The sequence below is a fragment of the Limanda limanda genome, chromosome 15, assembly GCF_963576545.1.
Source record: "Limanda limanda chromosome 15, fLimLim1.1, whole genome shotgun sequence".
NCBI classification, from domain to species: Eukaryota; Metazoa; Chordata; class Actinopteri; order Pleuronectiformes; family Pleuronectidae; genus Limanda; species Limanda limanda.
Window position 1 is genome coordinate 17,890,494 of NC_083650.1, and position 25,068 is coordinate 17,915,561.

The 25,068-nt window shown below is 41.6% G+C and overlaps 1 protein-coding gene across 2 annotated transcripts in view; it reads left to right on the forward strand.

Annotated features, from left to right (window-relative positions):
* Positions 1-25,068, forward strand: part of cdh23 (cadherin-related 23) — a 141,417-nt gene that overhangs the window by 56,334 nt on the left and 60,015 nt on the right. For both annotated transcript variants that reach the window (XM_061087601.1, XM_061087600.1), the window contains 5 exons: positions 1,484-1,562; positions 15,602-15,714; positions 17,578-17,766; positions 21,604-21,753; positions 23,251-23,409. In XM_061087601.1, coding sequence (XP_060943584.1) covers positions 1,484-1,562; positions 15,602-15,714; positions 17,578-17,766; positions 21,604-21,753; positions 23,251-23,409 — 690 coding nt within the window. The remainder of the gene's footprint in view (positions 1-1,483; positions 1,563-15,601; positions 15,715-17,577; positions 17,767-21,603; positions 21,754-23,250; positions 23,410-25,068) is intronic.

The following is a 25,068-nucleotide window of genomic DNA, read 5'->3' on the forward strand; positions in this document are numbered from 1 at the left end:
CCTCATTCTCTTTCGCCGTCCCTCATTTCTCCTTTAGTCTGTCCCGAAATCTTTAAGCGTGTGTGTGTGTGTGTGCCTGTGTGTTTCCCTCGCAGCTTGTGATTGGTGTGAATCAGTCTCGCTAAAAGGCTTGTAATTGATTCTGCTGTAATTGGTCAATGACAGGAGATGCTTTGGCAGAAATGGAGCATAAAGATGCCTCAGACACAATTTGCAGGATCAATGGGAGGTGCCTCGCTTGGGTGTGAGTGAGAGAGAGAGCTAAAGGGGGGGAGGGATCGGAAGTATGGAGGGTCTCTCCATCCCTCACTGCAGCACAGGGGTTTTTAAGTATCACCACCGTGTCTGATTGAGGCACGAAGGCTGAGAAAGCTCAGTGGATCAAAGACTTTTCAAATAGCTTTCTCTCTTTCTTTTTATGTTTTTTTTCTCTCGACTGTCACACTGTGGTTTTGTCTAGTTAGAGACTCATTTGCACAGCTGGAGAGTTTTGAAACAATAAAAGGAGAAATAAACCCCAATGAAATTATAATAACACACTCTATAATGCAAGATTTACTGTTTGATTTGCCTGCTGTGATGCCGTATGCTTTTTTGTTTTCTTTTTTCCTTTCAAACATGGAAATCAAGTCGTTTTATGTTCAATATTTGACTGGGTTCCTATGTGGGAGGTGTTGACTGGATAATGAATCTGACTGAGAAATTACATCTGCAAATTACAGATTTCATTAATTACAGCCTTAAAGGACTAAACGCTTTTTTTTTTACAATTATGGTTACAGTCACAATCATAATTTAATGCACATTGCAAAGGCCAAAATATGAATCAGATAATTCCATTTTCCAACTACTGTTTACTTTGAAGGATTTTCGTTACAACTATATTCACAAACCTGTATATAACCAAGCATTGCAAATATGTGCTTGACATAGAAAATAATGTAGATAAACAAATTATTTTAACAAACAGTATGTACATACATTATGTCAAAAATTATTTACAACATAAATATAGAGAGGAGAAAACAAAATAAATAGGGGAAGACAGTTTAATGAAAATGAAAATGTTCAATGAAAATGGCATTGTCAATTTGGACAGTTTTGTTAAGTTGAAGAGTGTTCAATTAATATAAAAATCATGTACTAATGCACAGTGAAACTTACCATACAGAATAATCAGATTTATAATGAGGTAAATGTTATAATTTTCATCTTTAAAATGTGATATTACATTTTTTCTGTCAAATGTAACACTATAGGTTATATTTATACAAAATATAATCCTAATATCAAGACCAAAAGATAACTCAATTCAGTGGTAAAATAAGCGAAATTATAGTTAACAAATATTAACTGCCAAATTTGTATGTGCACTTTGATTCTAGGTTTCTTGTCACTGATAACAAGTCAGATTAAAAATTGACTGTTGAAAAGCTTTAAAATTACGCTGTGAACATGTGTGTGTCTCTCTCTGTCTCTGCAGGGACATGAAGTGCGGAAGATAACGGCCATTGACCAGGACCTTGGCCGACCAAGAGGCATCGGCTACACCATCATCTCAGGTCTGAGTCACATAATCAATCTGACATCTACAGCACAGAGAGGGGGAATCGATCACTTCTTATCATAATCCCACAGCAATAATAGACAAGTCTCATCAAGCACAACAATCAATAACAGCAGAGAGCAGCACCTCAGAATTGGAGAATAGACTTGCCTGTAAGCATTTATTAATCACTGCTGGGTGCCGTTGTGTGGAAGTCAGCCTTCAGTTTGTGTTATCGTTAACAAGTTGGCTTGTGCCGTCAGAAAGAGGATTTTAATTTGTCAGAGTGACAAATGTTATCCCTGGCAGTAGAGGATGATCTCATGATTCTCTGCTGATTTTTGTGTACGGTTGTTTTATTACATATGTCACTCATGCTTTCTGGGTAAAGCTCATAAAATATTAGTGATAATTATCACCATACTGGGCGTTTTCCTAAAATCCATCACCTGTTGGTGTAATTATACGTGAGCGTTTAACTTAAAAGAGGAAGAAAGGAAGCTACAGTTTGTATGATGCTGATAAGACTGTAGCACTGATCCTGCTCTAATGCTCCTAAACCGAGTTTTCTTACCTCTGCCAAGGATGAGATGTTTGTGCCTGCCAGTTACTTTGCCCGTCTGTCTGTCAGGAGGATATCTCAAAAACCCATGAGCAGATTTCCATGAAACCGGGTGCACAGACAAGGAGCTCAAAGTTAGATTTTGTCTAACATGTACATATCTTGTCATAGCCGTATCTTTGTTATGGTATGTAAATACAGGAAGCCATTTTGGTAAGTTAGTAGGATGAAGAAATCAGAAACTCTTAATGAGAAAATAATGTCTTCATCAAGTGGGCAAAGCGCACTTGTCAGTGGAGTTATTTTTTGAGTGAGTCTCCTATTTTCCAATATCAGATTCTAATATTCGATCTTCATGGCAGCCACACATTCACCTTGACAATCAAATAACTCCGTAACTGGAGAAATTGTTTCACTCAAAATATAACTCACATTTGCGTGAGTGGAGTTGTTTGTGTTTATTAAAGACACTGAATGGTTCTTTATTGTAGACATAAATGTTACAGAAAACAAACCTCTTGTTCACCTTATATTTACTTAATTGATCCATTTATCTTCAGTTTTTTCATTCCAACAAATGATCATTAGGTGGCTCTTTTGAATTATTTGAACACGTTGCTGCAGCTTCTCCTCGCTGTGGCTTTGGCTCACCTCTTCTGTTAAACTCCAACTCTTATTAAGATAACATGCACAAACAGTTTTGACTCTGCAGCGCATGCCCTGCTTTAATCATATTCCCTAATACCCCCATAGGGTGTTTATTTTCACCACAATCAACATTTCAATCCTGAAAGACAAACAATCCCGCCAAGATCCTTCAGGACTGAAACACAGAAGTATGTGGGGAAAATAACCCCCCGCTGGGAGGATTACAGCCGTGTGCGGACGGTATCCTTTAAACTCTGCATGCCCCCTGTCGAGCCCTGGATGGCCAGGATGGAAGGACATCGGTGCCTCCAGTGTTGCCAGCTGGCTGATAAGGGCTGGCACTGCTTGATAAGCCTGGTGCACCATGGGAATTTTGGGTGATAAAGATATTCATTGTTCTGCCATCTGCTGAGTCACTGCTTGACCTCACAGCCTAAGGAAGGAATTTGACCCTGCGTGTGTGTGCGCACATGTGCACAGTCATGTATTATTTGTGAAGGGATCTGCTTTAATGCACGTGTGCACTTGATTGCTGTACAGTCCGGACAATCAGTCCACCGCCAAGTCCATTTCTTCATTGAGCTCACCATAAACACTCGGCTCCCATTCAGTGCACACACCTACTCAGTCTTACTTACCGCCTGCTGCCACACGTTGTGTTGTTGTGTGTGTTGTGTTTGTAGCAAAGTTGAAGGGCTGAGTTAAGCTCTAGAGGAGAAGAGCATTAAAAAGACATTAATTAGGTGGTGCGATGTATTCCCATTCGTTGCAAAATCAAGAGTTATAGCACCGCACTAAGCCCTTATGGAGATGAAGCCTGTAGGCTTGATAAAATCATTATGAGTTTTATAGATAATTGAAGTTGAAGGGTGATGCAGTGCCAGGAGATAAAGGTGGGAGGGTGAGGTTGTCAGATGATGCATTTTGTGTGTGTTGTGTTTTCTACTTGTACATGTGTGTGCTTGTACCTGTGTACTCGCACATATGTACAGTGTCTGTCTCTCCCAGCTCATGAGCTCTGCAGTCAGATTAACAGGGGGGGGGGGCATTCTTGTTGGCACACTTGAGTGTGACTCTGCACAGCGCCTCTCTTGCCTTCCTGCTCCTCGCCCCGAGTGTCCTCAGAGATCACGGCTCACTCCTGCGGGACTCGTCTCATTAGTTCAGTAATTAAGATAAACGAGGTTTTAATTGCAGCAGTGATTTATGCTAATGATTGTGGGATTCAAGACGAGGATTTCTCCTCCCTCCTCCAATGAGAGGGCAGATCAGGGATTTGATGTGTACAAGCGATAACATCACAGCAGAGCTCTGCCTCCAATGTTGCAGATGTTATTTTTTGTTTGGATGATGGAGATTCAGGGGGCGGCTCTGGTGGTAAATCCCTGGCCCAGAGGGTGTTATGTGTCCCTTACTGGACCTCTGACCTACTGCTCTCATTATAAGCTCTTCCCATAACCTGATTCTGCTCTGTGCATTCTGTAGGTTTGCTACTAAACTTGTATAAAACGCTCCTATCTTGGATAATTAAATAAGGATTTAATTACATGCCCTCAATGGTTGCTGCCCTTTACAAACAATAGATAGATAAACAAACATCGGTGAGGTGAAATTGATTTAATGACCAAATACGTATTGCAGAAACTGCTGTAATTTGTCCTCGTGTTTCCTTTTTTTGTTACATCCACCATCCACATTTGCATTTAGTGCTTAATGATGTTGGCCCCCTGCGAATCTCTATTGCGATTTACAGTATAATTATCAAAGCCTAAAGCTTAAAAGCAGCATTAACCACGTGGTGTGTGTCTGTAAAAACATTTAAGGAAAACAAGATAGGGAATAATAGTTTCTTGTTCTTTAATACAGCAGAGTACTCATGTAGCCTTGGATTGCTGAGCGGCTCGCTGGACTGAAATAAAATCATGTGTCTAAGAGATTGTGACTAGTCAGTGACAAATCCTCACTGATCACATACAAGTTATTGGTAGCATGATGATAATTGCTGTTACTTAGTTTTTCTCCTGGTGCTGCAAGTATTCAGCCAAATCTGTAAAATCTGATGAAATCCAAATGCACGGTCCCCGATGTGAAACTCTACATTTCCTGTGTGACAGAAATGGATCTTCAAATTATCACCATTACATTTTATTTAGTGAGTCGAATTTGGCCACTGGCAACATTATATCAGGTGATGGTTTTTACAGTTGTTCAAAATATTCCTGTAATTCACGTTTGAAAAAAAAAAAAAAAAAGTTTTTGGCTCATGCTGGAAATTGGCTCATTAAGAAATGCAGGGAGGTTGATAGCAGAAGAACTTGCCAGGTGTTCAGGTATCTCTTTTTAGCAGTAACCATATGGTGAGGGAATCAAATATCTGCTTGCTCGGTCTTGTTTCACTGGTTGCTATGACTCCAGTCGCTGTCGAGCATAATGAATGACCTTTTACTGTGACAGTCTCACACCATCATGATCTCCCTCTTGATTCTGAAATGTTTAAGAACAATAACATCCCCTGAGAGTAAGGGAGACATTTTTTTAACCATAGGCAAATAAAATATAAAAGTCAATGGTAGGGTCGGTAAGTTGTTTTTTAAACACTTTTTATCTCATTTGTTGAAATTCTCTTCACATCCTGATAAACAACAATAAAAAGCCAGCATCTGTGGCCATCACAGGACTGTAAACAAGAGAAGTAATTTAATCCAGACGGAATTAAATGATTCACTGGTGTACCTGGCCTAGCTGCCTGCATGGACCCTGCACGTGCACGACCAGAGTTCTCACAAGTCGGCGAGGTGTGCACAGCTGAGGCAGAGATGAGAGTCAGAAGTTACGGAGTCAGTCGGCTTCTAGCAGTTGTCAGGCAGTGCACGTTCGGGTGTTTTGGAGGCGTAGCTTTGATGAGAGTGCTGATGGGGGTGGGATGTATCAGTCGGATACTTCCAAAGTGTAGCCTGCTCTTGCTAGCTTTTTCCGGATTACAAACCCTAGCTTTGAGTGTCTTTCCAGACAAAACCAATTTCAGTGTGATGAGCTTGTATTCACACGTACAGGGCCTTACACAAGCATTACACAGCTTTTGGCCAACAGCTCCAGCAACAAAACGTGAGCCATTATTCACGCAAACCCATTCCTGCGGACAACCAAGGCAGGAGCACAGACAGTCTCACTGCTACTAACAACCTCAGGGAGTGACTGACACAAAGCCCAGGTGGATTCAGTCTGGCACAATGTCCCCACAAAACGCACTCACATGAGGATGTCTGCCTGCACACGTATCTGGATGGATTTCCTCCAATTCACACAGAGATTGAGCCGCATTGGAAACAACAAAAAGACAAACGGAAAAAACGAATATGGTTCTTCAGAAAACATGAAAATAGCTTATTTCCGGTCACCTTTACCTTTGTAAAAGGAGCTTGTCTATCAGAGATGTATCGCGGAGTTATGGGCCAACAAGTCTTGTCCAAGAGTATTACTGTCCATCAGGATAAGAGTTAAGCCCTTGTTTAAAGTTTGTGGCCTCTCCACTGTGCTGGAGACACAGTGTAAGGACAAACGGAAGGAAACTCAGCCCAGCTTCTTACTGAATGAAAGGACATCCTCCAAGCCGTTCATGTCAGACTCTTGTTTATCAGTGTGTGCTTGTTTCTATCTCTTTTGTCACTTGGAAGCACAACTAATCCCATCCTAAGCCCTTTTCCATCTCTGTCCTTTTCTCCCCTTTTAGATGATTCCTCTTAACTCATTGCATCGCCTCAGTGTTGGAAAAACTGCAGCAAAGAATCAGCCTGCATTGGATTTTTAATTTGCATCAACTGGAGCAGAATAATTGTCTAAATTGATAAAAGATGATAACTTGATTTTTCAGTTGTATTTACTTAAAAATCCTGCAGTGGAATAAAGTTTGTCATAGGCTGCGGGTTGAGAGCACATAATACACCGACACAGACACAGTGTAGCCACAGGCAGCCACTGACTTCCATGGCCTTTGTCTGGGGTAGCATGTGAACACCCTGTCCACCACTGCCACAGGAGTGAGACAGACAACTCCAGTGGCCCTCCTCTCTGCACACAGGTCAGACAGGTAGGGCCCCGCCATTTCCTGCCTGGATAGACCGATAAGTAGTAAAGGCGATTATTTCCCCTCGTCTGCCTCTCCAAACATATCTCTATCCTTCAGTTCTGCTGCACCCTGATGCTCTGATTCCACACTGCGACTGCCTACCTCGTTTCAGCAGTTACGCCGTAATATGGACAAGGCTAACACCTGTTATTCTATGGGGAACTCTTATTGTGACTGCCACTTCGCTGGGATTTCTCCTGGTTTTCAATTAGACGGTCCGAGGCTCTCGGCAGCCTGTTGCTATGTAATCTCTCAGAGAAAGCAGATCCATTCTGCGGCACAGTGATCACAATCCAAATGCTGGTCGAGTATATAGCTGTTGTGTCCAGGCCTCACGGACTATGATTAAGTGTATAATACTTACTGTGTAAGAGTCAGTAGTATTCCTCCATTTGATCTTTTATATCCTCTTTTGAATCTGCTTAATCCAACCGAATCATGGTTTATTCAGTCAGCCAATGCCCCACATGGTCCCATGCACTTAATGCTTCACTCTATATACTAAAGCTGTCTTCACACATGACCTTCGGGTAAAATCTTGAGATTTGGCCAGGGAGTTTACCCAGCGTTTGGCTTTCACACATGCACAACACAGCGGGAGGTTTTCTGCACAGACGCGTTCTCAACAGCAACCAATCCTCTGCATTATTGATGTAGCAGACAGAGACAGGAAGTGACAAATAAACTCCACAGCGGAGATCACATGATTTTCTTCACAACACACAGAAGCCGGTGTTAGAGCACATGTGTTAGAAAATAAAACCTCCATTCTACTCTTGGTCTCATTGTTTGATGTCCTTTTGAAAATACTTATTTATAAAAACATTACATTCCCAGCATTTATATATTATCAATGTTATCTACAGGTAAGGTCCTCCTCTATTTCTGTTTATTTGTGGAATAAAGGGGGTGCTGCCGCCTTTGAGAAATGTTATCCTTATGGCTATCTGCTTCTGAACAAGCACATTTCCAGATGTCAAACTCTATTTCCTCAGCTGCTGTCTTCCAGCCAGCTGCTGTGGTTACAGAGTGTACTAAAACAGATTTTGTATCATCTAACAAATTGCAAGAAAAATATCAGATAGAAGAGAAATCCCAAGTACGCTAGTCTACTTTCAGAGACAAGAAGTCTCACACATACACTGATCAGCCACAACACTACAACCGGCTTTTATGTTGTGGCTAATTGGTGTGTTTGTGAAAAGAGATAAGACTGTAAGACATCTTGAGCTCACAGATCAAAGCTGGTAATCAATGCAATCAATAGCTCCCAAGTTTGTTTTGCTCGAGACATGAAAATAGTGGATCGATATTTTTGTCTGTGACCAGGTAGAGAATCAGTGATCAACAGAGGCAGCTCTCAGATCTGTACTACATTGTAAGAGCTCTAACAAGTGGCCTGTTACTCAGCGATAAGAGATTATAAGATGCATGTTTGTGGCCAAAAGTATAAACCTTAAATAATTCCCCTGCTCATCATTGCATGTTTTGGGTAGAGGTATCTTGTATGGTCTGGAGCTGTGAATAAGACAACTGGCAGATGCATCCATCCTGAGGGATCCAATCACGATCTGTCAGCTCTACACATTTGTCCTTAGTGTGTCCTGAGATCTGATCGCTCAGACCACATATGGAGGTGGTCTGGGACACATACTATGTACGGCATCAGCTGATGATTCTTACCCTGCGACAGTTTCACAATGAGTTAAGCGTATTTTGAAGCTTCTCAGTGACCATAAGTTAATTTGATTGTTGCCACAATGCCAACACTGATCATCACATAATGAGTTTTTCAGGTAAAACTTTATTATTCCATAATAGAGCTGCATGTTGGGCATTGAATCACTAAGCCCCTCCTGATGCACTCTCTCTCTTTCTCCACACATACATACAAATGGACACATCTATTTAATTAGGAATCAGATGAGCATTAAGTAACTAATTTCCCACGCATACAAACAGACTCAACTAAAACAACTAATTTTCTAAAATCTTCCGACTCTGAAAGTTAGAGGAAAAGTTAATTTCTCCTCATTATTATATTTATATAATTTTTATCATAAAAAGCCCTCTGTTAATGCTTGGTTCTCACTGAACCTATATTTTTGGGGTCAGAGTATTTTAAGTTTATGCAGTTTGCATCATCATCACGAAAGTCTTCAAAGAAAAAGTCGACTTCTCCTTCTGAAAAATGATTCATGGATCCTGTGTGACGCTCCTTGCTTTAAAAACTCAAACATCATTTGTCACAAGGTAGATGTTTCCATGAAACACTTCTACATTCCAAGCTCAACAGAAATATGGGAGGGGGGATCAACAGGAGCTGTTCTAGATGCAGCAGGAGCAGCTGCTAGTCAAAGCTGAGGCAACGGGGCTCCTCAAAAACAGTGGAAACGTATCTAACTAGCTGCATCAAGCTGTTTGGTACCTGGGCGAAAAAGTTGCTTTCATCTGTCGTACATTGTCTTGGAATATTTGTCCTTGAACCTCTTCTGTTTTTGAAAAAAAACCCACTTCTGATGGAAATAGTTCATTGAGTATTCATGAAATGCAGCTCGTCTGCCAATAGCAAGACGCCCACAGGGCCATTATCACTCCGCATCACACACACAAAAACACAAGCATATGCCCTGGTAGCTGTCACACACTGAAGGGTGTGTGTCAGTGCACAGACGAGCACGTGCACAGTGTGTGAAAAGCTTTTCATTTAGATGTAGAGAGAGTGAGAGAAGTTTGATGACAATAACTTAACCCTCATCATCAACATGATTTGCCTGTAGGCGTGATCCTTAAAAGTGACACTAATTTGTGTACATTTATCAAAGTACACGAAATCTCAGCCCCAAGACTCTGAGCACTGGCTGGATGCCATATCACATTACAAGAATGTTCCAGCGGCCCCTTGGCGTTGTCACAAACTGGAGAAAACAGTTGTCACGAGCTTAGTCATGGTGATTACACTTGGAGAACTCCTTCTTCAGCTGTCCTCAAAAGCTCATTGCTCGGAGAAAAGTCATTGTCATCAACTTGTTGCATGTTCGATTGACTTCACCAGCTCCATTTCCTAGTTTCTCCTAGTTTCGGGCAATCCCGACAGAACAGGAGCTTAGTATTCTCTCTCATTTCTCGCCACTCTCTTTTCCTTCCCTGTGTTTGCATTCACTGTTTTGCTCTTTGTAAAAAGAAAGAATCTCAATGAGGAAGCTTCTCTCGGTAAATGTGCTTTCACTTCATTGTTCATGACGGAAGAATTAATGTGTTTGTCAATAGACAATATGAAATATGTCATGTTTTCTTTAAGCTTTGGTAAAAGTGAGGTTATTCAAAGTGGCAAATTATATGGATCATTTATTATCTTTCCTTGCACCACAATATGTTCTGTGTGTGTGTGTGTGTGTGTGTGTGTGTGTGTGTGTGTGTGTGTGTGTGTGTGTGTGTGTGTGTGTGTGTGTGTGTGTGTGTGTGTGTGTGTGTGTGTGCATGTGCGTGTGCGTGTGGGTGTGCGTGCAACCTGCAGTAGACAAAATCATGAAAACGGTTTCTCATTTTCCACTCCAATACTGTCGGTAATGTGAGAGCATGGCTAATCCCCCTGGAGTCTCACATCATAGTATCAAACTCTGCGAGTTAGCACCACTTGCCCTCTGACACACACACACTCACACCCACCCACACACACACTTTGCAATTTCAGAATTGAAATATCTGTCTATTGACACCTTAACACCGACACAAATATCATAGAAATTGTATATCTATTCGGTGTGTGTGTGTCTGTAGCAATTTTCACACCCTTGGGGTCTAATTGCAGTGTCCTGGCAGATCACTGGAGATCTCTCTATCAGCAATTAGAATATGATTATATTTCTTTTCTCAGTGGGACCTGTGAGTCACTTCAGTAATTTCAGTCAGTCTCTCTGGTAAAACGCGGTGAGTAGGTCGGCCTCTTTAACGGATGCGTTAAACCAACAATCTGCTGTTGCACATGTATGTTGAAAGATGGGAGTGTGTGTGTGTGTGTGTGTGTGTGTGTGTGTGTGCGTGTGCGTGTGCGTGTGCGTGTACATGTACATGTCAGTCGTTGCTTGGCCAGGTGAGCACCAAGTTGCCCGGGTAAGGAGCGGCTGTTGGATAGATTGGCATTCTAGTCAGGCCACTGAAGCTGACAAACCAATTTAGAGGCATGATGCCCACACAGAGTGGGTCAGAGTCCCTGATGCACATTACCCCCCACCACAACCAATCATTATCAACAACAACCTCTTGCCTGGCCCTCCAATCAGAGGAGAAAAGAGGAATGTTGCAATGAACGCTGTGTCAGCTTATTTTCATTGGTGCATGACACAAAATGGCTTTTTTTCCCCCCCATGTTCAATCTTATGATGACACAGATGATACCTAATAAACAACTTGACCCTAGCAGTTACATTAAGGTTAATGCAGTGATTACCATGTGTTATCATATTAACATTAGCAGATTCGTTTCTGAGTCGATTCACTCCGGTGTGCGATGGAGACAGCATGACGGCTTTTCTTTTGTGGTTTGTTTCTATTTTTCGGTTTCGTTTTCGCGTTAGAATCCATCTTTTAGTTTTTGTGGCGAGTGTCCGCTCTCCTCCATCTCCTCCATCTCCTCCATCCCTCCTTCCTCTGCTCCATCCCTTGTTCCTCTGCTCGTGTCACTGCTCTGATCCGGAGAGAAGGTTCACTCAGCGCCTGACGCTTGCGCTCTAAACCACCGCCGCTGACACTTTGAAACAGAAGCAGGTCCAGATCTCCTGTGAGGCAACAACAGGGACGGGTTTGGATTTGGAGACGAAACAAAAAACGGTTCAAACTAAGAAAATGTCAAGTGAACATAGAAGAAGTTTGAAAGATCAACTCATGAAATGAAGTCAAACATTTTCCTTTCTCCATTGAATCATGAGAACCCCCAAAGCACTGGTGCAAACACTGATGAACGCTGACGCAAAATGATCGAGCTAATTTATTTGAGTGACAGATTGGGCTTAACTGGGAGGGTGGGTTTCTGCACTGTATTTCTGTTTTACCACTAGGGGGCGTCACATAGGACTAGATGGTGAATATCCCTTGTTTGTTCTACTGCACTAATTAAGGCCTTGATGAATTAATTTATTGACTCACTCAATTGAATAGATCATGTTATGGACATAATCAGCAGTAGCAGTAACATGTTTACCCCCTTCACCTCTTTCCACCTTTTGGACTCAATCCAGGCTAATTACCTGAGGTCTCGACCCTCTCTGCCAGCCTGACTCCTCTCCTCCTTCCCCCCTCTCTGCTCTTTGTTCTGTTGTTTCCTCCTATCTATTCCAGGCTGTGGTACTGGGCAATAGCAGAGCAGCGAGTATGGAATGGGGAACACAAGCAAGGGTTAATCTGTTGACCCTAGCCGCTGTGCACTGAAGACCTATCATCTGATCATGTTTCTCTGGAGTCAAGACCTCAGCTAATACTATAGACTCTCAGAAAGAGTGATTATTAATTGACCCACTATGAAAAAAAGCTATATTTTTAATATTGTGACATGCACTGATAAGTGACTTCATGCAGGGAAAAAAAACTTCTTTAAGGTCAAATATAAGTCAGTCTTTTCTTTAGTTACAAATCCATATTAGTGATTAAGACAATAATCACAGTAGAGGAAACCAAATAATGTGAATAACGTCTGACTTATGATCTGAAAAACAGTGGTTGCTTTTGTACATTTCAGAGAGAGACGCATAATCATTTTATTGGTCAGAAACAAATAGGTGATTAGTTGATAATAGGACGTAAGTGGATGTAGTCCTCAAGAAGAAATAAGCTAAGTGTTGAAAGCTATGTTTTGTCAGATACTAAATTAAATAACACCTCGACCTGTAACTGATGTTTATACTCTGTGCATTTTTAATAATCTCCACATGACAAGATTGAACCAAAGCCTGAAAATGTTCATTTTTTTCAGCCAAATGTATTATTTATGTTACTAACATTTATATAATTTTCTTCTACACCTGTTATGATTTACTAAATGCTTATTGATAGACAGAAATAAAAAATACTTGGCAAACAAAGCATCAGTGTTAGATTAATTGAAAAAGCCACAAAAGTTAATTTAGTTAAATCATTTTTTGTAGTGGAGAAAAGTGTGGCTTTTTTTTTAAAAATGATATCCATTCTCTATATTTATTACAAGACTTCCATTTCCTGGCATGTCTACTACAGTGTGGTTCTTACTTTATCTAAAAAATAAAAATTTTGTAGGGTCTCTTCAATCAGTCAACTGGTGCTTGTAGTGTATCGAGTGTATATTTTTTCTTTAATCTATTTTTATCTAGACATTGAAATTCTCTTTTTCATCCTGTTTATCATACACCAGTTGTTCTCAGCTGGTCAGAGGTGGAATATCAGGAGTCTTCTCATTCAGACATGTTTGCCCCATTGTTTGCCTTGCACTGAGCAGATTGCTGTGATAGTGTTAAAATGCATGAACTGCTATACTGTCAGAAGATTGCACAGCGGCAGCTTCAGGTCTCAGGCAACACATGTGGCACCAACCAGGAATAGGAATGAAAATGGCAGTTGGGTGTGTTTTCGTTAGTTGTCTCCATCTGCTGGGTGTAATTAGCAGGCAACTGCCACATGATGCCTAAAAGAGAGAGGGAGAGAGAGCGTGTCAAAGAAGAGTGGAGGAGAGGTGAGGAAGTTAACAAGTAGGACACTCATTTAAAAAGGAAGTGGGGGAATTAGAAATGTATATGAGTTTAGGACTCAAGTGGGTCTCAGTCTAATATTTTAACCTGTATAATTAAAGTGAATAGAGAACATCAGGCGCACTTAAACTTGTTAATGAGAACAGTGCAGCGTTTATAATTTGAAATGCTCCTCTTTGAAGAAGTGCAGAGAGTATAGCAAAGTTAATGCAATCCATCAGCCCATGTGAAGTGATGTAGTGCAGGAGCAATGTGCAGTCTGGTAACAGTCAGTCTTGTATGCACTCGCATTGTCTTCAGTTTTAAACACATGGTTGCAAGAATCAGAATTTAGGGTTTATGAGGCTGTTTTATCAACTGAATTTTAAAAGAGATTAATTAATAATTCTCAATAAATCAAATCATTGATATGTACAACCCCTAATCATTAAATACAATTTGACTCATTGGGCTTAACAAGATGTTACATCCTCTGCCCTTAACCCTTGACAAGAGAACTACAAAAAAAACATCAAAAAAAGCTACCAAAAGCCTCAAAGAGAGCCACAAGTGAGGGATCCCTCTCCCAGGTTGGACAGAAGTGTAACAGAGCACATCAACAAAATAACAATATTTGTAACATTCATGAGAAAAGACAGTTACATAAATGGAGAGTCATATAAATGTTTAAAGTATTTATACAAAAGATAATGTCTTACAGAGAAGAAGGGAGCAGTAATGACAGTTTAATGATAACCGCACTTCAATTAATGGTAGTATATGTGAGTGGACATATTGAAATGTGAGAAATCTAGCCTCTTGGGAAAGACTCCAGTCAGTTCTATGTATTGATGAGACATTAAAGGGCTGAAGAGGAGGAAAGACAAGCTCCATGTGTCCCTCGACGACCTGAGCCAGCTCTAAGTACAAGCTTTTTCAAAAAGGAAGGTTTTAGGCTGACTCTAAAATGTAGAGAGAGGAGGGGGTAGATACATGACATATATCCATCTCCCTTAAATACCTCTGGCTTTCATCTACTTATTATTACTCACATATCACAATGGAAAATGCACTTCTTTTGTATCTACAATGTTTCATAATTTAGGTCCAGACTTTCTTCAGAGTGTCTCCTGCCAGTCCACTTGTAAAAACTCAGTGGAGTGTCAGAATGAGCCCATTTGAGAACACAACAGGAGATCCTCTGCAGGATTCACCACCAGCGAGTGGTGTGTTGATGACCCTTCAAAACAAATGACATATGAATAAAAGAAAAAACTGTACAAATATCTCAGGATGAAAATTGCGATGCCATACATGTAGAAGACACAGACGAAGATGTTGAAAGAGCGTTCGCTGATGAGAGCTGATGTTGTTGTTGATGTGCTGTGAACAAAAACATGTGATCTCAAGAGCAGAATTAAACATTACAACCTGCTGCTGCCTGCTGCACCCCCCCTCACATGAACGCTGCTGAGATTTGTGGTGTTGTGAACGTGTCTGAGAAGGGCGTCTCCCACTGCGTTGTTCATGTGAGAAAAGGCAAACTCCGGAGAATGTCCCGACCCAATTGACATGAGTTCATGAAAAAAAGCTTTTGTTTCTTTTTAACAATTGTCTTCTTCATTGCCTTTATTGGAATATTGGAATTAACACTTATACAATACGACATATGTTCAGTGGATGTGAATAAACAGGGACTCTGACCCCTAACATCCCCTAAAGAAGTTGAGTGGGAAGAGGGATCTGATGAAGAAATGGAAGCAGTGGAAGGTGAGTTTGGACAGGTTGGAGGTGCTGGGTCAGCCTAAGGCAGGTTGAGAGACAAAAGAAGGTACAGCAAAAGCCCAATCCATATTGCATGAAATGGAGACATGCACATTGCTCATCCACCGCCTTCCTCTCCAGCCGCACCTCGCTGCATCCCAGAGGTTGTGCTGAATTATCCACCACGCCAGTTTCTTTTGTCCCTCTGACTTTCTTATCTCTGTCTCTCTCTCTCTCTCTCTCTCCATCTATCCATTCAGGGAACACCAACAGCGTTTTTGCCCTGGACTACATCAGCGGCTCTCTGACAGTGAACGGCCAGCTGGACAGAGAAAACCCACTCTACTCAGCAGGATTCACTCTCACTGTCAAGGTGAGCCTCTGAATGTGAGGCGGGGGGGGTGGGGTTGAGGGATGGGGGGACTGTCACAACCCAGACAAGCGATCGAAAATCTCTTTCGCCAGTGGATCAAGAGAGAGCTTTGATGTGATAGTGTATTAAATCAATGCACTTTCTGCCTCAAAGGACCTGATAAATGCAATACTCTGCCCTGGCTTGTATTATACATATCACGTAAAAGTCTCTGACGATACACACTGTTCCAATTAAGAAAGATTTCAATGTCAGTGCAACACTGATTAAATACAAGATCCTGTCGCACTGTACAGTATACGTGTCTAAAGATGTTGTGTCAATATGCCTCCACACTAATATATTCCAGTTTAAGTATGTTAACTGGGCTTCTCAGTGAAGGCATTTATGTTTCTGATTCTCTGATAATGTCCCATTTAGAGGCTTGTGTTCAGTTAACTGTCAGCAGGCAGGGAGGACAGAGGGAGCGGAGGAGGACAAGATAAAGGAAAAGGATTTACAGAGCTCTTCATTGCTTAGGGCTCCTTTGTTCTTCCCTCTGGTTCTTTCTTTTTGTCTGTCTGGAGCAGGTGCAGTCTCCAAATCCCTCTGTCCCTCCACTGAGCCTAGCGTCTATCTCACTTGGCTTTTTAGCATGTCAGTCCTGGGCTCTCACCCTCAATCTCTCCCCACCCACAGATCTTCCCACCTTGTCCACTCTGCCACTTTCTCTTTTGCCGTCACCTCTTCTCTTTCAGTGTCGTACACCGAGTGGCTCCCACCCGGTGGGAGAGGGTGCATGAAATGAAAGTGGAAGGATCTGCGATCAAATGAGCACCTTTTGCTGTGTAACTGTAATGTTACATGGATTTTGACGGCTTGTCTAGTCAAATCCTTTGCACCTGCACTGGACAATAAATGGCCTTAAAGAGCAGCTAATGGCCTCACTAGCACTCATGTGTTTCCTCATTCAGCTCCTATTATTGCTAATAAAAAGCAGGTTGCATGACATTTTTATGAAAGCGTGCTGAGATACAGCTGGCTCTGAGGTTTAATACAAAAGAGATTATGCCTTACATATCCCAGCCCCACTCTATCTTCTTAATTGAAATCAATAATTACATGGAAAAAAGGTAGAATAAGGGAAAGTGCTGAAAACGAAAAAATGTCGGCCAAATATGTATTTATAAGATATGGATTTTTTTTTTCTCTACATTTTCTCTGCCTCCCTCTACTTGTGCTTTCTTAGGTGGTGCTGCTATTGATTGCGGTGTGCCATAGTAATACAACTAATTTCTCAACTTCAGGCAGCTTAGATAGTGCTGAGCATATGGAGGTCGCGGTCAAATGATTCAGTGGCATCGGGACGGGAGAGGCTAAACTTCCTTGATTACCCGGGCAGAGGCATGTTGTAGCTGCCTCTTCTCTTACTGCTTATGACACCACTCTATCAATAAAAGGGACCACACCCGCCCAGTCCTACCTCTGCCTCATTTTTTCATTTTCCGCCCCTCACATCTTTGATACCCCGAATGTGTGTGTGTGTGCGATTGTGTCTTCGAAAATGCGACTCCTCTCTCATTGTGGGTGTGTGCGTGTGCATGTGTGGATGTACATTTTCTGGGCCCCTCTTTTGGCGTCACTTTGAGCCTATTTCTATGATTGCTTTGAGTCCGTCTTTCCACCTATTGATCCAATAAATGAACAGCTGTAAATACCTGGCTGAGATTGCTTGGTGACCACCTCCATCCAAAATGATATTTTCAGTGCAATCAAATGCATCTCATGTCTCTCTCTCTCTGTCTCTCTCTCTGTCTCTCTCTCTCTCTCTCTCAATCTCCCTCCCTCTACGATTGCCGCTCCCCCTCCCTTGCTCACTATAAGGCCACAGAGTTGAAAGATGATCGCAGCCCATCAGATGCAACCGTGATGACCACCTTCACCATTCTGCTAATTGACAAGAATGACAATGCCCCGAAGTTCAACAGCTCCGAGTATCGAGTCCGCATCACTGAGTTGGCCCAGGTCGGCTTTGCCCTGCCCCTCTTCATCCAGGCCGAAGATAAGGATGAGGTGAGTCGCTCACATGATGGAAGTCACAGTTAACAGCAGTCACAACATTTCTCGACAGGATAAGGCTCTTATTCACTAATGGCTGCAATTCAACTATGCTGTATCTGATCAACATCTGATCTTTTCTTTAGTGTATTCTGTGTTTTGTCCCCCTCAGCCTTCTAGTGTTGCAAAATTAATTAACTTTGGTTGCGAATATAAATGCAGAGGTTATGAGATCATAAAGATTGAGAAAATACTCAGCCTGTAGCTTCCCATTTTTATCCAGTGCTGATCGTCAAACCAGCTTATTATTTTATTAAATAACTTATTTCTTAAGTAAATTAAACTTCTGATTAAGGTGCTCTCTGCAGTCTGTGTCCATTGTCTGACAAAGACAATTTGAGGGAAGACTGCACTCTTTAAATCAAAGTTGTCGAAGTTCCCACAACTTCAGGAGTGATACATCTTCTCTATTGCAGATCGTATTATATATCACATTCTCATGTTGAACTTTGATTTATATTCTATCAATCTTTAAGATAAAAGTAATAGTTTTGAGCAATGACGTTTTGATCTAGTTGAGGGTGAAATACAGTATAAGGTAGTATACAGCTGTTATTTCAGTGCATTAAATTAATATTTAATTTGATCAGCCTAAATACAAATTAGCATAGTTATGCATGAATTAGCAACGCGATGTTTGAGACTAAGGAGGTACAGGGGTAAACAGCTGAGTGTGACACAAGACACTTTTCACTTTTGATTTGATCTTTAAACAAAGTCAGTTCAGACTGCTACATGTTCGTTGCTGGGAGTCTGTTTTTGTCTGTAGGTTCACAATCATCTTATCTATAAATTCAGCAGCTAAAAAGAACCTCAGGATGAAACTGCTTACATGGCAGATGTGTGTGTGTGTGTGTTTGAGGACCGTCAGCAACGGTGTACAACAGTGTGTCACTTCCCATTAGCTGGATCTATCAACCTAATGTGGTGACACACTGTCACACTCCCCAACACACACACGCATCTCAAACCCTTTTTCACTTTACGCTTGCTCTGCCATCCTGTCTCTCACCTTCTCTTTCCCTCCTTCTCTCCAATGTGCACATGCTCGCTCCCACCAGTGCATTGGACTCGACTACAATTTAATTTGCTCTGGAAGAGATGGGATAGAGCATCAAATTATACCTAACGAGGAAAATCAATCACCAAGGGTGCAGATAAGACGAAAGCTAGTCAACTCTGATTGATTTAGGCACAGTAGCTGCCGGGGTGGAATTTGACAGATAACTGCAAGTCAAGTGGATAGAGAAAAAGGTGGAGAGTAAAGCGAGAAAGGCATGAGGAGAGGAGGGAGGAGAAGAGAGGAGAGGAACAGAAAGTAGCTTGCATCGAAGCAAAACCAAAAATCAGAATAATTGGTGGAGCAGGAAGAAACTGCGAGATGAGCAGACAGAAGAGAAAGAAAGCACTTGAAGGAGCGATAGCAGGAGCATTTAGCGGCAAGTGTGTTTATTCATTCCGAGGATGGCTTGTTGCCGGCAGACAGGGGGGTGCTGCGAGCGTGTCGCTGCATGCAGGTGGGCTGAAAACTCCGACACCTGGCATGTGATTAGAGGTCCCTCTGTAGGTTAGCACCCAGCATTTTACCACAACCACTCAGTCCGGAAAGGTTCCCAGTCACTTAACATTCCAGCATCTCCAGCTAAGAGAGCTCATCACAAAACTAGATTCACCGATATGCTGCATAAGAAATCCCTCCTTCTGTTCTATTAGTAACCACAGCTTTCTGCTCATTGAAAGCAAAAATACCTTTCAAAAAAGCTGACTATGTCAAATCCAGTGTCCTCAAATTGTTTGCATAGACATAGAAATTGCCTGTTCTCCCCCAGTCTTGCATTTTAAGACGGCTGCCGTGTAGAGAATACATCCATTCCCAAAAAGTCAAATCCATGAGACGTTTTTATTTTTTTGTCTTGCAGTTTTGTATTGCTGTTTTGATCCTTTAAAACCTGCATGTCAGTGCCAGTACACACACTCATTCACACTCCGCTACACCTGTGCTGTAATCTCACTTTTTCCAAGTGCGAGGGATTATAGGCAGACGTTTCATTTTTTTAGACGATGACACAAGTGGTAGTTAACTCTCTCTCTCTCTCTCTCTGTCTGTCGCTGCCTTCATATTCCCTTCTGCTCGGCTAGGATCTTAAAAAACTTTTGCTGCTGGAACTTGTCACTAAACTTTTCTGGCAGTTGCATCTGACAGGGTGCTTTTATTGGGGGCTTCTAAAGGCAGGAGCAAATGGACAGGCAATTACGTTTATGGGCAGTTTGAGGTGACATCCCTGCATATTGGATGGTCTTTTAAATAGGAGTCATCAGCCCCAATGGTTCTCCCAGAGATGAAAACAAAAACAAGGGGGCTATTTCAACCACCAGCATAATGCCAATCAACCACCGCACCCGTCTTCCTCTCTCTGCCACAGTGGCTGCGTGATTGGCCGCCCCGCAGCTTTATATATTGAGACAGGAAGCATCTAGAGCAGTTTTCTCAGCTAAAGACAGCTACAGGCTTTTCGGAGCTGTAATGTCATTTTGACCCTCGCTTCGTCTATATTTACTCATCATACCTGTGCACTTGAGGATTTCTCTGAGAAAGAGAATTGAAAGAAAGAAGAGGTTTGTAGATGCTCCTGGTTTTGATATAGCCACTGATCAAAGAATAGATATACCTGACCATACAGTCACACGTAATACAGAACATGACCTCTTGCTCACATAATATAAGATTGTTTTGGCAACAAATAGTATAGGACACTACACTAAACCCAGATGTTTGTATCTGTACTGAGGGATCACATTAGCTCCTCTTTTCCTCCCATAAAACACACACTACCATGATTAAATCATATATTTTCAACCTTTCCTCACCGACTGGCTAATCATCCCAGCTGGACGTACTCTGTGGGCAGTCCCTCGGGATTCGCTTCATGTTGCAGAAAGGTCGATTTACATATTGTGGGTGCAGCCTAGGGTTTATGAGGTGGAGATAAAGAAGAATTCCGATGAGGAGATGATATGAGGCCATAAATTGATTCCTACATCTGTTTTGCTGTCCAACCATGCCATAAACATTGTCATCACATATTTTAACACATACCACAAATTTTGATGGTTTTGTTTCTTCCCTTTTCTCTTCTTCCTTCCCTGCAATGTGCCGCTCAGCAGATCATACTGTACGTGTACTGATATCTGAAACATCTCTATAAGGTTTTGCTTCAACACTTCCAGTAACAGACTGTCGCCAGCAAATTATTACAAACAGAAACAGTAGTATGGGATATATAATAACCAAGGGCCCATGCGTCATGTACTGAACCCTGCGGATTTATTGGCATGAATCTGTGTGGATAGCACTCTGATAGTTAAAGTGCCACTTTGTAAACAGCTCTGACCTCTGACACTTATTCTGAATGACAGCCAGACAAGGGAAAGGGAACGGTGTTTGGGGGCTGTGCAGAAAGATATTGAAGGACGGGATAAGTCTTGCGAAAAAGATGCAGAGATAGAAGCCAAACATCTTGCTCATAACTGATAAGAGTGAATGGAGCTTTTGGTGCAAATCAGGGGTTCGGTGTCATGTCGGCTCTGACTTTTCGGTTTTTACAGTCTCTACCTCTTCCGTGAATTGTGAGCTTTGTCTTAAAAGGATGTTAACTTCCATGGATGTCCTGTAGCATAAATGTTATCGTCTATATTCATCACTGGTACTTTAGACGCAGAATATATATTACACACTGCACTTGTTCTCTCTCAACAGCTTTTTTTTTCTCTGTCTTATCCTTCCTGCGGCAGGGGGTGAACAGCATGTTCCAGGTGTATCTGACAGGAAACAATTCAGAGTACTTCACCATCTCCCCCACAGCGGTGCAGGGGCGTGCCGACATCAGGATGAGGGTGGCACAGCAACTGGACTTTGAACGGATTCGCAGATACAGCTTCTCTGTGAGTTTCAAACTGCGATCATCTTTCGACTCTGTGTCAGTGTGTTCTCATAGTGTGCATTCGAACATTAAAATGACAGGGAATGCAGTCACTGTCTCTCAGGAAAGAATCACAAGGTGGGATCAATCTACCCACAGTTTTCCAGCCAGAAATGCTTGAAGGAAGTAGCATGTCCAACAAAGTATGCTGCTTTTAGACATGCACTTCCTAAAGTTGATTGTTAGAACACAATTGCGCCAGTCAGTTGCTTGGGACCTTCTCTGGAGTATAACCTGCCAGATCTTATGTAAAATGTCCCACTGAGCCCATGTTAAAATAGAGGAGTATGTCCGGGGAACTCATCACAAAAGAGCTGCCGTAACTTGAACTCCACTGATGATGAGGTCAACTTGTAACACAATGTCAAGCCAACAAGATTCAAGAGCTTTTGGTGATAAGAACCAATGCCAATGTTAAACTAAAATGTATGATTTCCGCCAGGGGATTTATACGCTATGTTCTCCTCCACGCATCACCTGAACGTTCCAGACATTTAGCTGTTGTTGTGATCGTGACTGTCCCAGACAATCGCCTGCTGGTCTGTCCAAAAATGAAGAAATGGGTCTGTTTATGTCTGGATCTGGTTTAAGAAAAGGAGATTTCCCTTCGATGACCAAACATTGAGTTATTGTAGACAAAGCAGCTATAGTGTCCTTCCGTGTGACTGCCCTTGAATGAATTGTGGACCCGATTTCCAATCATCAAGACTGAATGTTTCTTGCTACTTGTTTTTGTTTGGACACAACACTCATTCAGACTGTAGCTGTATCACTTTCTCAACTCTGCACACTTGTTCGAACAGTGAAATTGGTATTTTGTCAAGTCAATTTACCTCTGACTGGTTTACAGAACCAGAGGGGGTCATGATTAGTATAATCCAAGATAACCAAAGCTATTTTTGACAGAAACTTCTTTGGCACAATAACAAATTGTTCCAGATTTTAGAATACCAGCCAATATTGTGAAATCTTTCTTAAACATAAACCAGTATTTAACATATGTTGTCTTTTCTTGGTAATATCTCAAGCTATAAGTAAATCTTAATTACCTCCACCAAGGAGGTTATGTTTTCATCTTTGTACAGTTGTTTGTGGTGTGTTTGTTTGCAAAGGGGCAAACTGTTCTCTCTCTCTCTCTCTCTCTCTCTCTTTGCGAACAGAGCTTTTTAAAAGAATTTTTTTTTTTTTTTGCAAACACACCGCAAACACACCACAGGATCTGAGGGCAGATCTTGGATTATTTGTTTAACTTTTATTAACATTGCAAGGTGTTTTCTAACTAATTTTAATGAATGGCTCATGATGAAAATAATCAGTTCATGTTCATGGGACTGAAATGTAAGTGTGTGCTATTTTGTGCAGATCAAATAAACTTCTAGTGACTTTTTCATATGGGGACTGTTAGACCTTGTTGGGGGATTGTGCTGCACTCTGTCATTCTATTCTTGTCTCTCCTCAGCTCTATGCCAATGAGTCCATGTCCGACCATGTGGGATTTGCCCGCATCTTCATTGAGATAATCAATGAGAATGACAACCGGCCCATCTTCAGCAAACCCCTGTACAACATCAGCCTTCCTGAAAACACGCCTCCTGGTACCTCACTGTTACGAATCCTGGTGAGTAACATATAAAACCACTGTGCAGTGTTTCCACTCTAGAGTGTGATAAATGACTCGCAGGGTGGTTTCTTGTGATTTATTTGCAAAGAGAAATTTAAATGAAATCCAAAGAGATTCCAATAATGCCTGACTTGCACTACTTACTTATAAAGGACTTGTTTTATTATGCCTACACTCCAGTGACTCACAGTTCTCCGGTTGTCTGTCCGTCTGTGCGTCCCATTGTTGTGATCGGGATGTCTCAAGAATGCCTTGAGGGAATTTCTTCAAATTTTGTACAAACATTCACTTGGACTCATGGATGAACTGATTTGATTTTGGTGTTCAATGATCACGGTGGCCTCACAAAGTATGGTTAGTTTTATCTAACTTTTGATCAGTTGTCACTTGGACTCGCAGATGAACTGATACCATTTTAGAGGTCAAAGCTAAAGGTCACGGTGATGAATTCGGGAACAGAAGTAATGTGGATGGAAACTGCCCTGACTGTCCAAGTTGGTGATTACGCTCAAATTGCAGCTCATAGATCACATATGAGGTTTCATACACTCCAATTTATTTGCTAATCGAATTAAAAATTACAGACCTATCACTTCAAACTGGATTATTTTATTATCAGAGAATATTAAAATTTGCTTTTTAGGATGGATTAATATCACGTCTGTAAATTATAATGACGTGACCGACTCCATTAAACCAAATCAAAATGAAGGTTTAGGAATTATAGTTAAAATAATATTGTAGATTAATCACCTCCAGCAGTGTTAGTCTTTGTTAAGTTTCTCACGGGTTCAAGTGTGTCTGAGGTCACTCCTTGTCCTCTTCACCATCCAGTCGCCCTCAGTAGCCGTCCGGAGCAGCAGTCACTTCTTTAACTAGATCAGAAAAATTCTCCCAACATTTTTCTATAACTGTGAATTATTATTCATTACTTGTCATTCCTGTGACAGAACACCTACAATCCACTAGATACAAGTGCAAAAAGCACAGTGTGAAAATCAATAGTGTTTATAGACTGGGTGCTCATGAAATGGAGATTGCAGGGCAGTCTAATACCCGATAAGACCAGGCTGATGTTGGCCCCGTGCAGGAGCGTGCAGCCTGCCGTGGAATCCTGATTGCTGAATGTAGCGAGAGAATTGGCTGTAAATAGAATGAAAAGCTACTGCACACAGTGAGGACTGCACTGGCATGGATGTCAGCACTCCTAGATTATACAATGTTAGATGAGTGTTTAGATATTCTTACCTGGCCACACACACACACACACACACACACACACACACCAGCCCTATGTGATGCCACTGGTGACAAATACAGATTAAACAGATATTTCCCACACTAAGCTCTCAGTTTGACACAGACACAGTGGTGTCTATGTGGCTTAAGAGGATATAACAGTGACTTACATTGATTTCTTGGAGACTTACTCTACCCTTTTACCATAGGTATTACCTGCCTAACCTTATCTTAACCTTTAACCCAACATTAAACCATGTATTCAGCTTCAAATTGTATAATTTACATTTTAGGGACTTGTTCTTTCCCAAATAAGGAACACACTGTCGCATAATGTGACTCTTTAAGCAGATTTAGGTCCCCACAATAATGCCTGGACCGCACACACACAAGCCCTATGAGATGCCACTGGAGACA